General features: G+C 29.1%; 1 protein-coding gene across 2 annotated transcripts in view; it reads left to right on the forward strand.

The window, feature by feature from the left end:
• LOC111618426 (neuralized-like protein 4) overlaps positions 1 to 19679 on the forward strand; it is a 65237-nt gene that overhangs the window by 27444 nt on the left and 18114 nt on the right. For both annotated transcript variants that reach the window (XM_023359964.1, XM_023359965.1), the window contains exons 9-14: positions 8230 to 8392; positions 16335 to 16595; positions 16697 to 16775; positions 16850 to 17019; positions 17137 to 17259; positions 19241 to 19380. In XM_023359964.1, the coding sequence (XP_023215732.1) occupies positions 8230 to 8392; positions 16335 to 16595; positions 16697 to 16775; positions 16850 to 17019; positions 17137 to 17259; positions 19241 to 19380 (936 nt within the window). The remainder of the gene's footprint in view (positions 1 to 8229; positions 8393 to 16334; positions 16596 to 16696; positions 16776 to 16849; positions 17020 to 17136; positions 17260 to 19240; positions 19381 to 19679) is intronic.

Genomic DNA, 19679 nt, shown 5'->3' on the forward strand with positions numbered 1-19679 from the left:
TTACAGTAGAACCTCGATTATCCGCCCTAATTGGGGACTGGGGTTGATCGGATAATTGAAAAGTCGGATAACCGAAAAGTATGAAAAAATCCATTATTAGTGTAGTATATTATTATATCCCATGTTATTAGTATATTAGTATATTAGTATATCGCTATTAACCTATTTTGCGTTGAATTTTCATCGATGTTAAACCTAACAAAAGTTTTTTAAAATAATAATCGTCGCTATTGTAGCACCACATCACTAGCGGACATTTGAAATTTGCCGACTAGGACGGTCGGTTAACCGAGGGGTCGGTTGATCGGGGGGCGGATAATCGAGGTTCTACTGTACTTTTCAGCCTACCCTTGTACTACTTACTTTTTGTCCATATTTTTATAGTAATTAATTAAAATTAGCCTTAACATAGTTTGAAATTACCTGCATAGTTTGAAAATATGCAGGTAAGTGTTAAGGTGTACATTTGGTAATATACTTGAGTTATGTAATATAAATAGTCTTTTTTCTGTTAAATTACAGAATACAATATTTTATTTACAGTTTCTCGTTGTCAAATTCCATTATATGATTAGAAACAGTTATCTTGATAAACACACAAATTTTAACAATTCAACATTTATCCCAAAAATTCTTGACTGAGCCTTTTTTAGAAATCATTCCATGCAACACACTCCTTTAGATCATACTGTATTTTACATGGCTTTACAGATCGGCAAGGAAATTGAACATGTCAAGATTTGCACCAATCTTCTGAAAACTTCTCATAATGACCTCATGCTACTGCACTTCATCATTGTAATGGATGAAACCTGGTGCTACCAGGTTTCATCCATTGACTCACAAACCAAATTACAAAATTCCAAATGGACATGCTTTAGATCATTGCTGTCCTAGAAGAAAATTTTCAGATAACCATCAGAGACAAAGATTATACTGATTGCATTTTTTTTTTCTTTGATGCATAAGGAATTTTTCTCCAGGATCAGACTGTTAGAAAATTCATCTACACTGATGTTCCTATTACCTCTTACCAAAAGCAAAAAGGATTTTATTTTAGGAAACTGTCTAGAAGAATGCTGCTCTGCTGTTCGAAAAGAGAATAGAACAAAAATTTGTGAAGCTGCAAATGATCTTTTCTCTTCAATATCTGCTTGAACACTGGCCTTTTTCCTACTCAGTGGAAAAAGGATAGTGTCAAATTGATTCCCAAACCCACCAGCGCTAACACTTAAAAATACAGGTCAATCTGCCTTCTTCCAACTCTGGGAAAAGTGTTACATGGTCTAATGATTAATAGGATCACATGGTATCTATACAAGCATAGAGTCCTGCATCAGAATCAGTTCAGCTTCTCTAAAACCAAAGGTACAATAGATGCCATCCATCAGGTCATTAGCTACATCCACCAGGCTAAACAAAACAATCAGCATACCGCAATTATCACTGTTGACTTTAAAGGCGCCTTTGATCTCGCCTGGTGGCCTTTTATCTTGCACACATTACATGCTCGTCACTGCCCTCAAAATCTTTACAAACTTCTTCAGTCCTAGCAACAGGAGTGCAGGTGTTTATACAAAACAAAATAACATAGTCATACCCATCATTGGAGGTTGTCCTCAGAGATCCAGGTCTAGTCCTGGTCTCTGGAATATAGCCTATAACTCCATTCTGCACTTAAACGACACCCTGCTCCTGGCTGCCGCATATAGGGCTATGCGGACAACATAATTATCCTAGCTTCACACAGGAACAGTGAATGCTTACAGGACATATGCAATGACATTCTCAATAACATTCACTAGTGGCGTATTAAGCATAGGCAACCTATTAACACAAGCAGATGCGAAATCACGATAGTTGGTAGGAACACACCACTCGTCAGGAAGCTTACTTTTTGAATAGGTGCTCACAGAATAAAGCAAACAATGGAAATTAAATATTTAGGTGTTATTCTTGATGATGAGAGACTTAACTTCACACCCCACATCAAATACGTCACAGACAAGCTAAAAAGACGGTCAACACCCTCATTAGTATTGCTAGGAACACATGGGGCTTGGCCCTAATGCTACTAAGCTTATTTACAGGGGTACAATTCAGCCAGCACTCCTCTATGCTGTACGGTCTGGGGCCATGTGGCTGCCAAAGTCCATAACCGTAAAAACTGTTATCTGTTCAAAGGATTTGAGATTCATTCTGCACAACATAGAGTTTTCCTGGTGGATTGTGACTTTCTTATGGGCCATTGTAAGAATTGTGTTAGCCAGATTGAACAAAGGATCAAATGGTAGAGATTGAAAGAGGAGGAATTAAGAAAAGAGTTTAAAGTAAAAGTGTTAAAAGAAATCCAGTTCCCAGATGATGTGTAAACATGGTGGTTGCTGAATAGTAATTGCATTTTGAAAGTTGGAGAAGAGGTTTTGGGAAAAACTTCAGGGAAGAGATCACCAGAAGGAAAAGGACTTTGGTGGTGGAATGCTGAGGTACAATCTGCAGTTAAAAGAAAGAGGCAAAGAAAAGGTGGGATTGATGGGAAGGCCTGAAGATAAAGAAACTTACCATTTGGCAAATAAAATGACTAAAATGGCAGTGGCTATTGTGAAAGCAAAGGCTTTAGAAGAAGCTTATAAAGTTTTCAAAAGAAAAGGTGGTGAAAGGCAGTTGATTAGAATTGCCAAAGCAAGAGATAAGATAAGACATCAAAAGATAAAGATTTTACCTCTATTAAACTGATTAAAGATGATAAAGGAGTGGTATTACAAGATTACGAAAGGGTCAAGGAAAGATGGAAAGTATATTTTAGGAATTTATTGAATGAAGAAAACTCCAGAACTTTATATGAGAATGGAAATACAAATGAAGGAATGGTGCAAGATATTAGCAGAGAAGAAGTGGAAAGTGTGCTTAGGAAAATGAAGATGGGGAAAGCAGTAGGCACTGATCAGATTCTGGTTGAGGCTTGGAGAGGTTTGGGTAAGGAGGGAATTGATATCCTCTGAGACCTTATGAAGAAACTCTAGCAGCAGGAGAAGATCCCAGATGAATGGAGGAAAAGCATTCTTGTGCCAATCTTTAAAGGTAAAGGGAATGTACAGAATTGTGGAAATTACAGAGGTATAAAGATACTGTCCCATACTATGAAGATTCGGGAGAAAATTGTAGAAAGAAGGATTAGGCAGGAATCTGAGATTGGAGAGGAACAGTTTGGCTTTTTGCTGGGAAGGAGTATGACTGATGCTATCTTTGCTCTAAAACAGCTAATGGAAAGGCACAGAGAAATGCAGGAAGATTTGCACATAGTGTTCATAGATCTAGAAAAGGTATATGATAGGGTACCAAGGCAAGAGATATGGAGATGTTTGAGAGAAAAGAATGTTCCAGAAAAATATGTTAGACTTGTCAAGAAATGTACGAGGAAGCAGAGATCCAAGTTAAGAGTAGTGTGGGCACTACAGAAGCGTTCTTCATTAATGTTGGTTTGCATCAGGGATTGACCCTTAGCCCTTATTTGTTTGACCTGATAATGGACGTGTTGGTTTGTGACGTGAAGTGTTAGGCTCCATGGAGTATGCTGTTTGCAGATGATATTATGCTGTGTGAACTTTCCCAAACCAAGGCTGAAGAAACTGGAAGTTGGAGGAAATGTTTGGAAGAAAGGGGCATGAAGATTAGCAGAACTATAACAGCTTATATGACTCTGAATGGTAGATATGAGTGTAATATTAAAATCCAAAATGTACCATTCCTTTTTGTCCCATGTTTTAAATATCTTGGGACATTTTTTGAAATGGGAGGAGGATTAAACTCGGAGGTGCAGCATAGAATTCAATGTGGATGGATGAACTGGAGGAAGCTGGGTGGTGTGTTATGCATCAAGAAAGTCAGCTGCAATCTGAAAGGAAAATTGTATAAATCAGTTGTTAGACCTGCAATGTTACATGGAGCTGAGACTTGGGCAATAACAAGAGCCCAAGAAAGAAAGATGGAGGTGACAGAGATGAGAATATTGAGATGGATGTGTGGAGTGTCAAGGAAGGATAGAATAAGGAATGATTTTATTAGAGGTTAAGTTAAAGTGGGCCCCTTGAGCAAAAAGATGCAAGAATGTAGGTTGAGGTGGTTTGGCCACATAGAGCAAAGTGACAGTTATGTTGGAAAGAAGATCGGAAAACTGGTAGTGGAAGGAAAGAGGAAAAGAGGAAGACCAAAGATGCATTGGAAGATAAGGTGGAAGAAGCCTTGAACCTGAGGGGACTTAAGGGAGAAGAAGCCCTTGATAGGGAGAAATGGAAAAAACATATTAGAGAAGGAAACGCCAGCCCCATATAAACACAGGAAAAGGCAAAGATGAAGAAGAAGATGATTTTGTACCTTTGGTGTTCATTTTAGACAATATATTCTTAGAAAAGCAACATGATGTGTGATTCAGAAAATGCATATGCATATAAATATATAGCGGTAAGTTTCCCAAAGCACTATCTGAAAACTAGGACAAGTTGTTTTTAGATCTTACTTACTTAGTAATGTAACTTGTGATAATATTTTTTACATTACTAAATTCACACAAAAACCTTTGTTTGTAGCAAAACAGTTTAATTTCAATGTTTTTGGTCTTTTTTAAATACCATCTTCACGTAAAGTACAGAATTGAACAAAGTGAAAGAAAGAATAGAATATGAAGATGGTCTTTAAAAAAGACTTAAAATGTTTGTAATTAAAACTGTTTGTTGCAAACAAAAGTTTTTGTATTAATTTTGAATATCCATAGCTGCAGTTTATATTTACTACATCTCACTAATTGGAACATTTGCTTTTGAACAGAAATAAGACAGTATTAGGTACTGTCAGAAAAATAAGTCAGAATTATCAAGAGAGTCTCAAAAACAAGAAAAAAATTTTTCCTTTAAAACCATATTTTGCAAATAATTCATGGTTTTATATGTCATGAATAAAACTGTAACACTTATGAGTACAATGCATTATGATTCTCTTTAAATCATAGTAGCCTATTATGATCATGTGTTATAATAAAACCAAAGGTGCTGTTGATTTGTTAGATAAATTTATTTTAATGTTTGCAGAAGACAAACAAAACAATTGCTGACAACAATTTTTTTTACAATGTTGATGTATTAGTTTTTAATGCCTTATTTTTATGGCTTGAAATTAATCCAGAATGGCACAAGATAAAATTTATGAGACAAAGAATATTTCATAAAGAACTAACAATAGTGCTCATTTGGGCTGACTCATTTTCACGATTTTTATATGTCATTTTACAGATCAGCTGATGACATAACAGATGTTATGATTTCAGTTGTGTAGGATGTTTCTAATGGCAGAAGGAGTAATTACAAGAATCTATAAGTTATTGAATGTAATGTTGTAAAAAGTTAATGTAAAATAATACAAAATAATGATATTGTATTATCAATATTTAATATACAGTAGTGGCATTGATTCTGGACACTAGTAATTGGTATTAATTTATGACATTTTTATTTGTATTATCATAAAAATGCATTTCTGATATTTAAATCATCATTTTTATCATATATTTAAGATATCTTTATTCAATATATAACAAGTTTAAAAAGTTAGTAATAATTTTTTTACACAAGAATTTCTGAATTATCTTCTTGAACAGTGGCAGTAGCAATATCGAAAATCACATGTTTATTTCAACCAGTCACAGGGCTGTGCATAGGTATGTATCACATTCCAATCAGGAAAGTTTGAGCAACCATATCTGACAGTTTTGTCAATTTTAGTCTGCTATTATCATTGACAAAAGAGATCTCTGAATTTTTGAGTGATGTAGATGTGAAAAACTTAAATTATGACAATAAATCACCAAATGATGCCTAAATATCAGGCTATAATAACGGGTTCGAGCCCCGTCCCAGGCCAGTTCGTTTATTCCAGAAGGTTCTAAATTTATTTAATAATTTATTTATTTAATTATAATTATTAATTTACTTAAGAGATGGTGCCTAACATCTACGTCTAGTGTCAAATTACTTTATTCCAATCATTTAATTAGCCTTATTATAGCCCAATATTTAGGCGATCGTTTGGTGACTTATTGTATACTACTCAGGCTTTGAGATGTTATTATTTAAATTATGACTCCTAACAGAAAATGTGCTAATTGGTCTCCAGCAAAAGAGAAGCAAAGCAATTATCTTTTGTGAGGAATGCAACACATATGAAGAAATAGCAATACAGTTGGATAGTGGGGCTACAAAGTCAGATATGAGAAAAGTTTGCAAATTCTTCTGTGAGACTAGATTGACAAAAACAGCCCCAAGAACAGGCAGAAAACTAAAAATAACTGTATATGATGTGTGCCGAATCTGTCGTCTGTCCCTGCAAAACTGTCACAGATCGTTAAAAGACATAAACAATATCCTGAAGACATCTAGCATGCAAATTGCTGACAGACCATTAGGAAAAAATTGTGACAATGGTCTATGAGTGAGGACACCAAGAAAGAAGCCATATCTCAACAAAAAAAAAAAAAAACAAAGGCAGAAATGTATTGATTGTGCTCTGGCATACAAGGATCGGACACATGAAGATTGAGGCAAGATTATTTGCAGTGACAAGACAAAAATTTGTATCTCTGGAATGATGGAGTGAAGTTTGTTTGATGTGGAGCCAGTGAAGACTTTTTGCTCGAGTGCACTAAGGACATCATGAAGCAAGCATCCTGTGACTGTAATGGTATGGGCTTGCATGGCCAGACATGGTATTGAACATCTTGCTGTCATAAATGACAGCTTTGACACAAAAAAATACCAGGAAGCAGTGTTGGAAGCAAAACTGCTCCCCACCATCAGAGATTTGTTTGAAGGCGACCGTCAGCAATGCATCTTTCAGCAGGATGGAGCACCGTTCTGCTGAAAGATACATGTCATACAGCCAGAAGTTGCCTAAAGTGATTTAGGGACCAAAATATTACTATCCTGAATTGGCCAGAAAATAGTTTTGATCTAAATTTGATAGAAAATCTGTGGTCCAGGCTGAAAGTGTTGGTGTCAAGCCACAATCCCAGTAACAAAACAGAGTTGATAGAAGCCATCATCAAACTTGGTTCGGGGTAATCACACCAGAAAATCTCAGGCATCTGTGGATTCAATGCATGAGATTTGAGACAGTGATAAAAGGAAAAGGGTATTCAACAAAATATTAATTAAAAATAAACTGTTTTACTTTATGGAATGTATTTCATATGAAATATTATAAATACAAACAACAATTAACACCTCAATACTACTTCCAGCAGTCAACTTGTTAATTGTTGTTTGTAGTATATCGTTCCAGTTTACATGTGTTAATATTATAAATAAAGCATTCTTGTAAAACTGTTGTTTTACTAAATAATTTTACTAAAGTTTTCCAAAATTATGATGTCAAACTAAGCAGAAAATAGTGTAATATATTATTCTTTGATTAAAATATTAAATGTTATACAAAATTCATGAGTATAAATGAAGTTTACAAAATCTATGAAAAGTGTCAGAATTAATGCCCGTACTGTATGTATTTATTTATTTATTAATAAATAATAAGAAAGATAATTTTTGACTGCAATTTGGGCAGAAGAAAAAAAGCATTGAAAGTCATGTGTTCCAAAAAGAAAACTTGAATGCTTCAAACATTGATTCTTTTATTTTTCTTTTCTTCATAGTCAGTGTGCTTATTGTTTTTATTAAAAATGTCATTCAGTAAGACTGTTAAAGTTTTGAAATTAATAAATCAGAAGCTGAATCTCAGATTACAACAGCAGTAAATAATGAAGTTTTTATCAAAACAAATTGAGCAATGCTAGATTTGTTTTGAAATTAAATTAATAAAAAATTAATTTAAAAGAAGGAGACTTTTTCATAAAATTTGTTTCTTAGTGGATTACAATTTGAACAATGTTTCTTAAAAATTCCAAAAGTAAACATCTTTAAGATCTAAGTAAACAGTTAAAACTTGGCCAATGGTATGTACTGCACATTTTAAAAAATATAAAAATATAATGAATGTACAGAGAAAAAAATTTGCTTGCTTCTGTTTTATTATCCATCATTTGAAGATAGATTGTTCTATTTTCAAATAATGTATGTTATAATTTTAAATTATTTTGTATTTCCATACTTTCATAAAATAATTGTTTGTTTGTTCAAAATAACCATTATTAAATTATTTAGATTTCATTGAATTTTAATTTTATAGGTAGGAGATCGTGTTGGAGTTTTGAGAACAGCCACAGGAACTCTACATTTTTTTGTTGATGGGATCGATCAGGGTCCAGCAGCCACCAACATACCTGAAAAAGTTTATGGAGTTATAGATTTATATGGACAAGCAGCTCAAGCTTCTATTGTTTATCATTCAGGTAACCTTGTTAATGTGTTATTATTTTTTAAGATTGTTATGTATGAAATTTTTAAAAAATACCAAAAGATGTCATAGTCATTCAAAATAGTACTAGTCATTGTTATGATCTTAGTTTACATTAAAGTATGAAATAGAACTTACTTAACTTATCCTATTGATGTTTGAAATTAAGAAATGAAACCACCAGTATTTACAATTATATATTAAATTATGCTTTTCGATATAAAACCCTTTTATAGTTCTCAAAAAAATTCTTTTTAAAATTTTTTGTTTAATTCTGTTCAATATTATTTTTCTAAATTATTGTATTAAAATTCATAAAATATATGAACTGTTGAAAGTGAAAGTGGTATAAATCATTTTTTCATTTGTACTGAGAAATTTAGACCTAAAGTTAAGTACTGATTTAAAAATTACTGTGGATTTATTGTTAAATGCTTTTACCTGTGGTAAGTAACGTAAATATTCTTGTTTCTTTACAACAAATATGTGAATAATGCTGTCAGGAACTGAAACTCAGCAATAACATGATCTTTTGGAAAACTGACTGATACAACTTTAATTTTCAATGACTCATATATGTAAAATTTGATTTTATTAATTGTCATATGAAACTTCATATAAATAATTATCAAAATTAGTTCTTTTATATATATAATAAATGTATAAAACAATTTTGAAAATGAAGAACNATTTTATAAAATAAATAAATACATCTATCAAAGAGTTTTAATTGAGTTCCAGCAAGATATAATTTGAAATAAAACTTTTGGACTAACGTTCTCACTCTATAAATGGAGATTTTCAGGTTTGTATATTTGATGATGGAATGCTTCTGAAGATCTGCATTGTAGATTGAAAACATTAGTCCAAAAGTTCTATTTTGAATTAGGTCTTGCTGGAATTCAATTAAAGCTTTTTGATTGACATGTTAGTGGTGAATTACTTCAGTTTTCCAATTAGTCTTGGAACTCCATTTTGTAAAATCTCATGAAATATGTAAAAATGCAAGCAATAATGAATTATAAAATATATGTATTTTTTTTCTCAAATAAATATATTTGAATGTATCATCATATATTAAACAAAACAGAAGAAAAACTGAAATGGAAGTTAATTATTTTTATTTTAGGAAGGAGATAGGATAGGTTTAATTCGTAAATCAAATGGAAATCTTCATTATTATATCAATGGATTAGATCAAGGTATAGCTGCTGATAATGTACCAGCTGTTGTTCATGGAGTTGTTGATCTGTATGGCATGACTGTGAAAGTTACAATTGTTGATTCTGATGCATCATCTCCAGATCAATCAAATGATTCTGTGTCAGTTGTTGAAACTTTGAATGAATGTGCAACAGGTATGAAAATAAATTTAAAGCATTAAAAAAGTATGCATAATTTAGTTGAAGATAATTTTTTACTAAGAATAAGATTTTTATTTATTTTTAGATGGTTTGACTGCAGATCCAAATAAATTAACTTTTCATACAAAATGTGGTGAACATGCAGCAGTAATCAATAATGGTAGAACAGCACATCGACCTAAGTAAGCAAGATCTAATAAATAGATTTTTTTTTATTTGTTAGAATTTTGAATTAAATTTCAATTCTTTTTAATCTAGTGCTCTTGAAGATTTTAACAATGCAGTCATTCTCACATCAAGACCTTTAAAAAAGGGAGAGATGTTTGAAGTAGTTATTGAAAAATTAGTAGTGAAATGGGCAGGTTCTATTGAAATTGGTGTAACAACTCATTCCCCGAATGAATTAGAGTTTCCTTCTACTATGACAAATATTCGTTCAGGAACATGGATGATGACTGGAAATGGTATCATGTACAATGGTACAAATATCATTGATGATTATGGCCATAATTTGGATCGATTAAAGGTGAGTAATAAATTTATATTTATATAATACATTTTAAATTTACATTATCTGTTGAAAGACAATGTTGATAAAAGAAATTGCTATATGAATGTTATTAGATGACAAAAATCACAGTTTGATAAGAATTTGGAGCATGAATGAATATAAATGAAAATATAAATAAATGATTTTTATTATCTCCATTATATGAAAATTGGATTAATGCCAATATGCTGGAATGTGAAAAGCATGTTATTAGTTTCAGAACTCAATTATATCATTGACTGAATATTTTATTAGCATTGCCATCATGATTTATTTGCATGAATATATTTGCAAATAGAGAATAAACAAAAGGGAATTCTCTTGGAGATGAAGGTATAGAAATGAGTAGCCTATATACATAAAGTGTAGTTGAAGATTATTTATAAATTAAAAATTTAATTACTTCTAATTATCTAAAAATAAATTTGACATATACTGATTTTTAATTGTTATTTTAGAATTAATTTTTCATAAAACTTTCAAATTCAAAATATTTACTGTTTTCTTTAAAGCAAATTATATTCCTGTTAAATATGAAACATTTAATAAAATATTGATTAAACTTGGAAACACTAATTACTATACAAAATTAAATTAAGTGTTATTTACACTGCCTGATGTGTATCTAAAGTATTTGATATATTGAATCATTATTCAAATGAGATACTAATATAACAATATTATAACCATTTTTTAGAACAAAATTCTTCTGCAGTTAAATATAATATATCTCCTTTTTTATTATTAAATTTAAAATACTATAGATATAAACATGTTAGATACATATTTATTGCAAATAATTCTTGAATGTTCAAAACTTTTAGATTACTTTTAGGCTTTGTTAAGTCTAATTTTAAGTAATTAATATCAAGATTTGATCTAAAAGTAAGTATTGATACTGCTGTCTTGTATGAATATTGTTAATTAGAAATTAATTTTGAATTTAAATAAAGAATTCTTAAAATCACTCTGTAACTGATTTAAATCCAGAACTCTTCCATAACAGACAGACATCTTACAAGTTGTGATATTCAGATCTTGCTTCCAGACATATTAATTTGAATTTATTTTGTAACCTATTCCTANACATTAAAATAATAATTTTTTTATTGTAATGTAGAGAAGAATTTTAATTATTATTTTCAGAATCAAGTCAACATTTTAATAATTATTGTGGTAAAAACATAACTCTACGCAATAATAATACTATTGCCTGCAGAATAAGAGGATATAACAATGGTCTTGTGTTTAGTTCTTCTTTTCTTGAGGTGGATGAATTATTTGAAGTAAGTAATGTATATTTTATGATTATTTAAATAAATATACCATAAAATAAAATTGTTTTATAAAGAATTGGTTGCTATAAGCTAACAGCAAATGTTCTTGCTGTCTTTTTAGGTGTTTTTGACAAAAAAAAAATCTTCTGGATTGGTCTTCTTCAATCTTTCCAAAAAGTTTTCTAGAAAAAACAATTTTTTAAAATTTCTTTAATTTATAATGGTTAAGAGAAACACACATTATTTTAAAATTTATACAGTGGGGTCCAAAAATTGTGTGTATTTTTTAAGATTATTTTAGAACAGTTTGGAATAGATTTATACTGCTATTTGGGGTTTGTTCATTTACAATGAATCATGAATGAATAAGAGTCAGGTTTGTATGTACTGTACAAGAATGTTTTTTATTAAATGCTATGATGTTGAAACCTCAATATAGACATAATCTGGGTCTAAGTGAATCAAATTAAGATTTTCAATAATGCATACAGAATATGCATTATGATTTTTATTATGTATTTTGCAAATTTAACCATTTTTGTGACTAAATAAGTGCTTTCTAAGCTTTATGGCTTATTTTCATGGTGTAAGTGCTATTTTTTTTTTATATTAAATGATCTGTAGTTCATTTTTGATAATTCCAATATATTAAGTAGAATTATATAAATATTTTTTTGTATGTACAGTTTATGTGAGAAATATCACTGCCTTCCAAGTTTAGATAAACAAATGTTTTAAATCTGAACCATCTAACTTGCATTCTTTTACATTCTCAAAAATAAAAATGTTTTGCATTGCCATTGAAATCTCTCATTTTTCAAAATTTAAAAATCCTTTGAATTAATTAAATTAAAATTGTTATAGATGTTATATTTATTGATTTAATATTATGATGAGTTGGTTTCCTACTAGACGTACCACTTAGGCATTATTAGTAGTTACTCCAGTAGTTATTCCATATGGAATGGTTTTCAAAGTGGCTTGTTCACATTTGAATATGCAGATCCTTTAGAAGTTTATAAACATGTTAAATGTCTTTTTTGTAATATTCTGGATGTTGATGGTATATCCACATTTATTTTAAAACAGTTAGCCAATGTAATTGTCTTTTCTTTATTTTTCCTCATAAATAAATCTATACAAGAGGAAATTTTCCCAGACTGCTTAACAAATAATTTAGTTTTATCTGTTTATAAAAATGGTAATTTGAAACAAATTAATAATTACAGATCTATTGTTAAATCCCAGTTGTTGTGAAAATACTTTTTAAAATTCCAAAGCTGTATTTTCTTTTAATTAGTCTTTACTTCACAACTGGGTGCTTAGGTTGACACTGGGCATCTTTAACATCACTCTTTGTGTGATGTTAAAGATGCCCAGTGTCTACCTATGTACACAGTTGTGAAGTAAAGAAAAGTTATATACTTTATATAAATATGAAATCAAGAATTTTATTGTTTTTAAAGCTTGTTTTTAAGCTAAAACCAACAAGTTGTGAAAATATTTGAAAAACTTTTCTATACAAGCCTAAATTACTCCTTTATGAAGTATAAAATTATTAATGGGTACCAATTTATGTTTAAACAGACTTTAACATTACACACACTAACTTTTTTTACATTACAATATAACTTATAATTTAGAGTTATAACTTGGCTCTAATGGCTTGGTGGATTTGTCAAAAACATGTGACTTGGTAGATCTGCAGTTATGAAAACTTAAAATTTATTTTAATGGCCTTTGGGATAATTGTTTATCTTATCTGAAATCATATTTATAAAATAGCAAATCCTTTTATCTCATGTTCATTTACTACAGTTAATGGTTTACTACAGGGATCAGTGCTATCATTGGTTTTATGCAACTTTTTTATTATATATTTGAGGTGATCCCAAAACAATCAACAATTCTATATGCTGATGACAATTGTTGCATTAATGAATACAGAATTAGATTTCTTGATTTCAGAAATGAATACAATCTTAGGTATATTAACTTCTTATTAACTACAATTGATTATTCACAAATATTGAGAAAAGTTGTTACATCCTCTTCCATCAATGATGAATCCTAAGTAACCTATACTACTTTTTCCTTGTAAATATGTAAATTGAAATATCTAATTCACTAGAAAGTGCATTCTTGTCATAAAAATCTAAATTGGAGTAAACACAAATTTACTTGTAACTTTGTTTTCTTGCTCTATTGCTATAATTACTGTGTTTTGCAACATTATAATTTTCAACTCTCTTGTGTTACTTGTTGTTGCATGTTTATTCCCTCCCATCAAAAAAGTGTGACATAATAGATATGAGCAATTATTTATTATGACATCATCACAATGCCAGGCTGCAATTTTTAATCATATTTTTAATTTATTTAATTTAAAATATATGCTCTCCACCTCAAATTAGTAGTGTCTTGCCCCTATACACAATAATTTTCCTGTTAGGAACAGAGTCATGCTGTCATCTATCTAACTACTTACAGGGGAAAATTTTTTAATTGAAATAACATTACTTTCAGTTTGCATCAGAAGTTTGTATACAGTTAATCAGGGCCTCCTGTTCCTAAGCTTTTCACATCTAGTCTCAAATTTCATCTATTTTTCTGTTCTCGAGATTAAGGAAAGACTGACAGACGGATGACAGTTGGAAATTATAGGTCTACAATTTTTTCAACTTGCAGTTCAATTAATAAAATTTACTTTCAGACAGGAATAAAGTATGTATGCATTTCAACCTACAAATTTTAGTGTATATTACTGGCACTTTTCACATGCATAATGCATATTTCAAGCATTTTAATGTCCACATAGCAGTACATATATCTGGATTTTTATGTGCATATGTATGCACATAAATTGCAATTTTAAATCCTGCCCTTAATCATCTATAATAAAATGCAACTGTTTCAAATCAATTTTAATCAGTCATTATAATTCAGTTAACTGACTTTTCAGTCATTCTGTTTAATAATAATAGATAAATTCCTAAATTTGCAGATATTCTTAGGTAATTTCAATTATCAAAAGATTAATAATAATTATATATGAATATATGAGGGATTGATAAATAAGATTCCATTTTAATAAAATTAATTTGGGAAGATGTTAAATAATTTAATCAGTTATAAAAAGTACTAAAAGTCATTTATTTCAATTATATGTATACATTTTTCAATATAATCATCATTTAGTTTGATACATTTTTCCAAATGTTCTATTTATTTTTGCATTTTTTTTCATGAAAAACTTTTAGGCTTTTTTGAACTTGAACTTCAGCAACTTGAACTTCAGCATCTAATGAAAAGTGTTGATATTTTGATATTCTCTTTAACTGTGGGAACATCCAAAAGTCTGATGGTGTCAAATCCAGACTGTTACAAGTCAAGTCTTTCTGATTATATTTTGTGAATACATTTTGTGAGTTCTTATAAAGTTTTACAATACTTCACTGAATTGATTGTTATTTCCTTTATGCTCAATTTTGCACTGTTAAAAATTCAATCACTGATTGCTGTTTTGTACAGAATAGGGAAGATAATGAACATCTTTAAACTTAACAGTCTCACACACACAAGACACTAGTGGTTACTAAATGATGGTGATCATGTGTTTCATATTACTTAGATTTTTGAGATTATCTGTACATAAACAAATCATTCAGGGAGACAAGAAACAAATTAAATGATATTAAAAAAAATCAAAGATTACTGTAAAATAGTTTGTTGTAGAAAAATAAATGATATTTGTTTTCTATTATTGAATATTCCTATATAACAATACATTTTCATATATAACAGAAGAATGCTATATTGACAATAAGAATTTGTATACTGGAAGGCCAAATTATTAAAATTGTTAATGATTGTTTGTTCCATAAGATATAAAATGTCTGTTTTTGTATTTTGAATTTATTTAATTTTTGCAGATGAGGATTTTTGTCCAGTATTATTTGAATACATTTTATTGATAGTATATCTATGTAGAATAATAATAATATAATAATCGGTTTGACTTTTTACAGTAATGACACTAGTTTAATCATATTTAAAATTATTATTTCAGATGCAGATAGATCAGTTAAATAATCAATGGGCTGGATCAATTCTGATTGGTTTAACTACATTTTCACCTGCAAATTGTAACAATCAGCTTTCTCTTCCTTCAACAGTTAGCGAACTTCAGTCATGTGATACTTGGTTTTATGTTGGCACTCAGATTAAAAGAAATGGAGTACTTATTAAAGATAATTATGGGCCATCTCTTGAAAGACTTGTGGTAAGAAATATTTGCATATAAAAGTAATAAAATACTATTTATATATTTTTAATAATAAATAATAATAATTGTAGATAGGTGATCGTATTGGCATCAGATATGGATCAGATAATAACATGCACATCCATTTAAATAGTGAAGATTTAGGCGTGGCAGCTACAAATCTTCCGAAGGTGATTATTCAAAATATAATGCATTGTCTCAAATATTTAATTAACCATCTGAATGTAAATGTAGTAGTGTAAAGGAAGTATTATTACAAATAACAAAATTTAAATTTAAATTTTATAAATGACAAATTTATTTTTAGTGTCTGCTATTTAAATATTTATTTAAAATAATATGCATAATATAGCTATCTGAAGTAAGTTGCTTTCAGTGTGTACCTGTGCATTTTAATGTTGCTGCTNTTATCTTTAAAAATTTTAATTGTTACTTATTAAAAGCTAATATAATAATTTTAGAGTCAAATAGTTCTTCCACTACTCCACCAATGTCTTGTGAAGGTTCAACAAGTGTGACAATGGGAAGTGATTTAAAGTTTCATCATCTGCATGGACGTAATGCTAGAATATTAAACAATGGTCTTACTGCGAAAAGGCCAAATGCACAAGGTGAATTTAATGATGCAATAGTTGTTAGTAACAGGCCTTTGCGAGAAGGAGAAATGTTTGAAGTTATTGTCGAGGAAATTGTCGATAGGTGGTCTGGATCTATTGAAGCAGGTTTGTTTTGTTATTTTAGTTATTAAATGTTTTGTTTTATTAATCATAAATTACATCTTAATTTACAGTTTACTTATGTCAATAAATTATAAATCTAATAGGTGTGACAACAATACCTCCTGAAGAATTAGATTTTCCAAGCACAATGACTGATATAGATCATGACACTTGGATGCTCAGGTTCAAATATTAGTATTTACTGCTTTATTTCTTATTGAATCAGAAATATATTCATTCATTTGTCTTTTAAACAGCGGATGTGTCGTCATGCAAGATGGAATGACAATACAGCACAGTTACAAATGTGATCTGGACCAGCTGACGGCAGGAACCACAATGGGTATGATGCGTCATTCGGACGGTACCTTACATTATTATATAAATGGTGAGGATCAGGGCACGGCCTGTAGTAATATACCACCAGGTGCGTAAATCTCATTTTTCACAAACCGAAACTTGCAATTAATAATTTTTTAATCGGAACACGATTTAATTTTTATATTTTGATGATAACGCCTGTCGTTTCTCTTTTTTGTTTCAGATGTGTATGCGGTGATTGACTTATATGGCCAGTGTGCCCAAGTATCACTAAACCACTGTTTACCCAGCAGTCCATTCCTGCCAGCCAGCCCTCAGGTTTCTGATCCTGTTGCTCTGGGCAATGGTTGGTCTTCAGGTTTTCTTGGACTGGTGTGGATGTATATTCCTTATAATGGAATTATGGGATTTTGTTTTACGGAAGTTAATATATTAATAATCAAATGATTCAATTGAATATTAATGTATAACTTCATAAATTTTGTAAATTTATGATCGGAATTTTATTTTTAAATTTTAAGTTTTAATTTCTTAAAAACTATTCTTTCTAATAAAAGAATAAACAAATTTCAGAATAATAAAAAATATTTATAATTATAATCACAAGCATTTTATTATTAATAGATAAAGAATTACTTGATCAAGTCACTTAAATTGTTATTTAACTGTAAAAATTAAGTTTTATTTTTTATATATTTTAGGATAATTTTAATTTTTGAAGTATTAACAGAATTAGAATTTCATTAATTTAATTTAAGTAACTTGATTAGATTCTGTACCAGGAGTCAATAAACTTAACTTTAAATTTCATTAACATAAATTTTTTCATTATTTTATTAGAAAGAATGTAATCAAATTACTAAATAATAATTACAACAATAAAATTAAAATCTAATTTTTTTTTATTAAAATATTAAATTATTTTTATTTTTATTTTTGAGGATAATCTGTGAATTTTTTTGTTTTAAATGGTGTACATGAGTTTTGAGATTTACTCTTTCTGGTATGTTAGGAATCTGTTTAATATTAACACTTCTAGTGATACCCATAAGAATGCATCAATTGTGGTTTTACCAATTAACTGTCTACATAAAGCAGCTGATTGTTAACTATTTCAGTTATATCAGCTATTAAAAAATTCAGCTATTTAAAAAATTCAGCTATTAAAAAATATCAAAATTTATATAATTGAAAAAATTGAATACAAAGTTTTTTATAACTTCTTCAATACACAATTCTATACTGAAAGATAGATAGATTTGCATTAGTGTGATTATAATTGTAATGATATTTTTTTGACAGTATCTAGTTTAATTGTACAGTCAGAAAACAATAATCTTTTTATTTGAATTTTTCTTCTTTGGTCAAATATTTTTATGACAGTTTGACAAAACTTTGCATGTATTAGAGTAGAATTTTATTTATTTTCTCAAATTTCAGACATTTAATACTTTATTAAATTAAATTACAGATGGTCCTTGACTTTTAGACAACTTGCATGTTTTTATATAATATTTTGATATTTCTAGATTGTTTTTATATATCAAATACTGACAGACAAAATATTTCAAACTATCAAGCAGTTGTGCTTTCTGTCAGTTTTGATGTCGGTAGCATAAAATCATTTGTGAAAATTAATTTTTCTTATCTGTTTTTTTGTTTAATATATGTTTTTACTGTTTGCAATAATGTTTTATGCATAGTTTCTGTAAAAAACAAACTTTCCTATCTCAATAACAGCCTTTATAATTTATGTTTTTTAACTTTCTAGGAATGAAACTTCATTACTTGCAACTCTATTGTTTGTCTTTTAGACATTTGACTTTCATATACATTTTTAGCATACATCTGATTCAAAAGTTGAGAACTGCCTGTATTTAATTTTAAACTTCATCAAAAAATAAGAAATAAATTTGAAAAAATATTTTGTAGAAATTAATGATAATTCTAATATATTAAATAACCATATACTACCATTATTACATCATTTGCTACCGTTATTGATGCATTCTTTATTTATTTATATCAAAATAACTTTAAAAATATCATCTTATTTTTACAATGGTTCTGAAAATTATTTCATTTAAATTTACTTAAATTTACAATTGAATTGAATTGAAATTAAATTTTTTATATTATAAGAAGTGATACAAATCATTTTATTTTTGTAAATTATTATTGTAAAACATAAAATTTTACATTACAAAATAAGAATTGTAGAAAAAAATAATCAAAGAACCATTATGTAAGATAGGTAAATGTTAATAACATTAAAATAATAATTTTTTTATTGTAATGTAGAGAAGAATTTTAATTATTATTTTCAGAATCAAGTCAACATTTTAATAATTATTGTGGTAAAAACATAACTCTACGCAATAATAATACTATTGCCTGCAGAATAAGAGGATATAACAATGGTCTTGTGTTTAGTTCTTCTTTTCTTGAGGTGGATGAATTATTTGAAGTAAGTAATGTATATTTTATGATTATTTAAATAAATATACCATAAAATAAAATTGTTTTATAAAGAATTGGTTGCTATAAGCTAACAGCAAATGTTCTTGCTGTCTTTTTAGGTGTTTTTGACAAAAAAAAAATCTTCTGGATTGGTCTTCTTCAATCTTTCCAAAAAGTTTTCTAGAAAAAACAATTTTTTAAAATTTCTTTAATTTATAATGGTTAAGAGAAACACACATTATTTTAAAATTTATACAGTGGGGTCCAAAAATTGTGTGTATTTTTTAAGATTATTTTAGAACAGTT

This window comes from Centruroides sculpturatus, unplaced genomic scaffold, assembly GCF_000671375.1.
Source record: "Centruroides sculpturatus isolate CEXI.00-Female unplaced genomic scaffold, Cexi_2.0 scaffold10, whole genome shotgun sequence".
NCBI classification, from domain to species: domain Eukaryota; kingdom Metazoa; phylum Arthropoda; class Arachnida; order Scorpiones; family Buthidae; genus Centruroides; species Centruroides sculpturatus.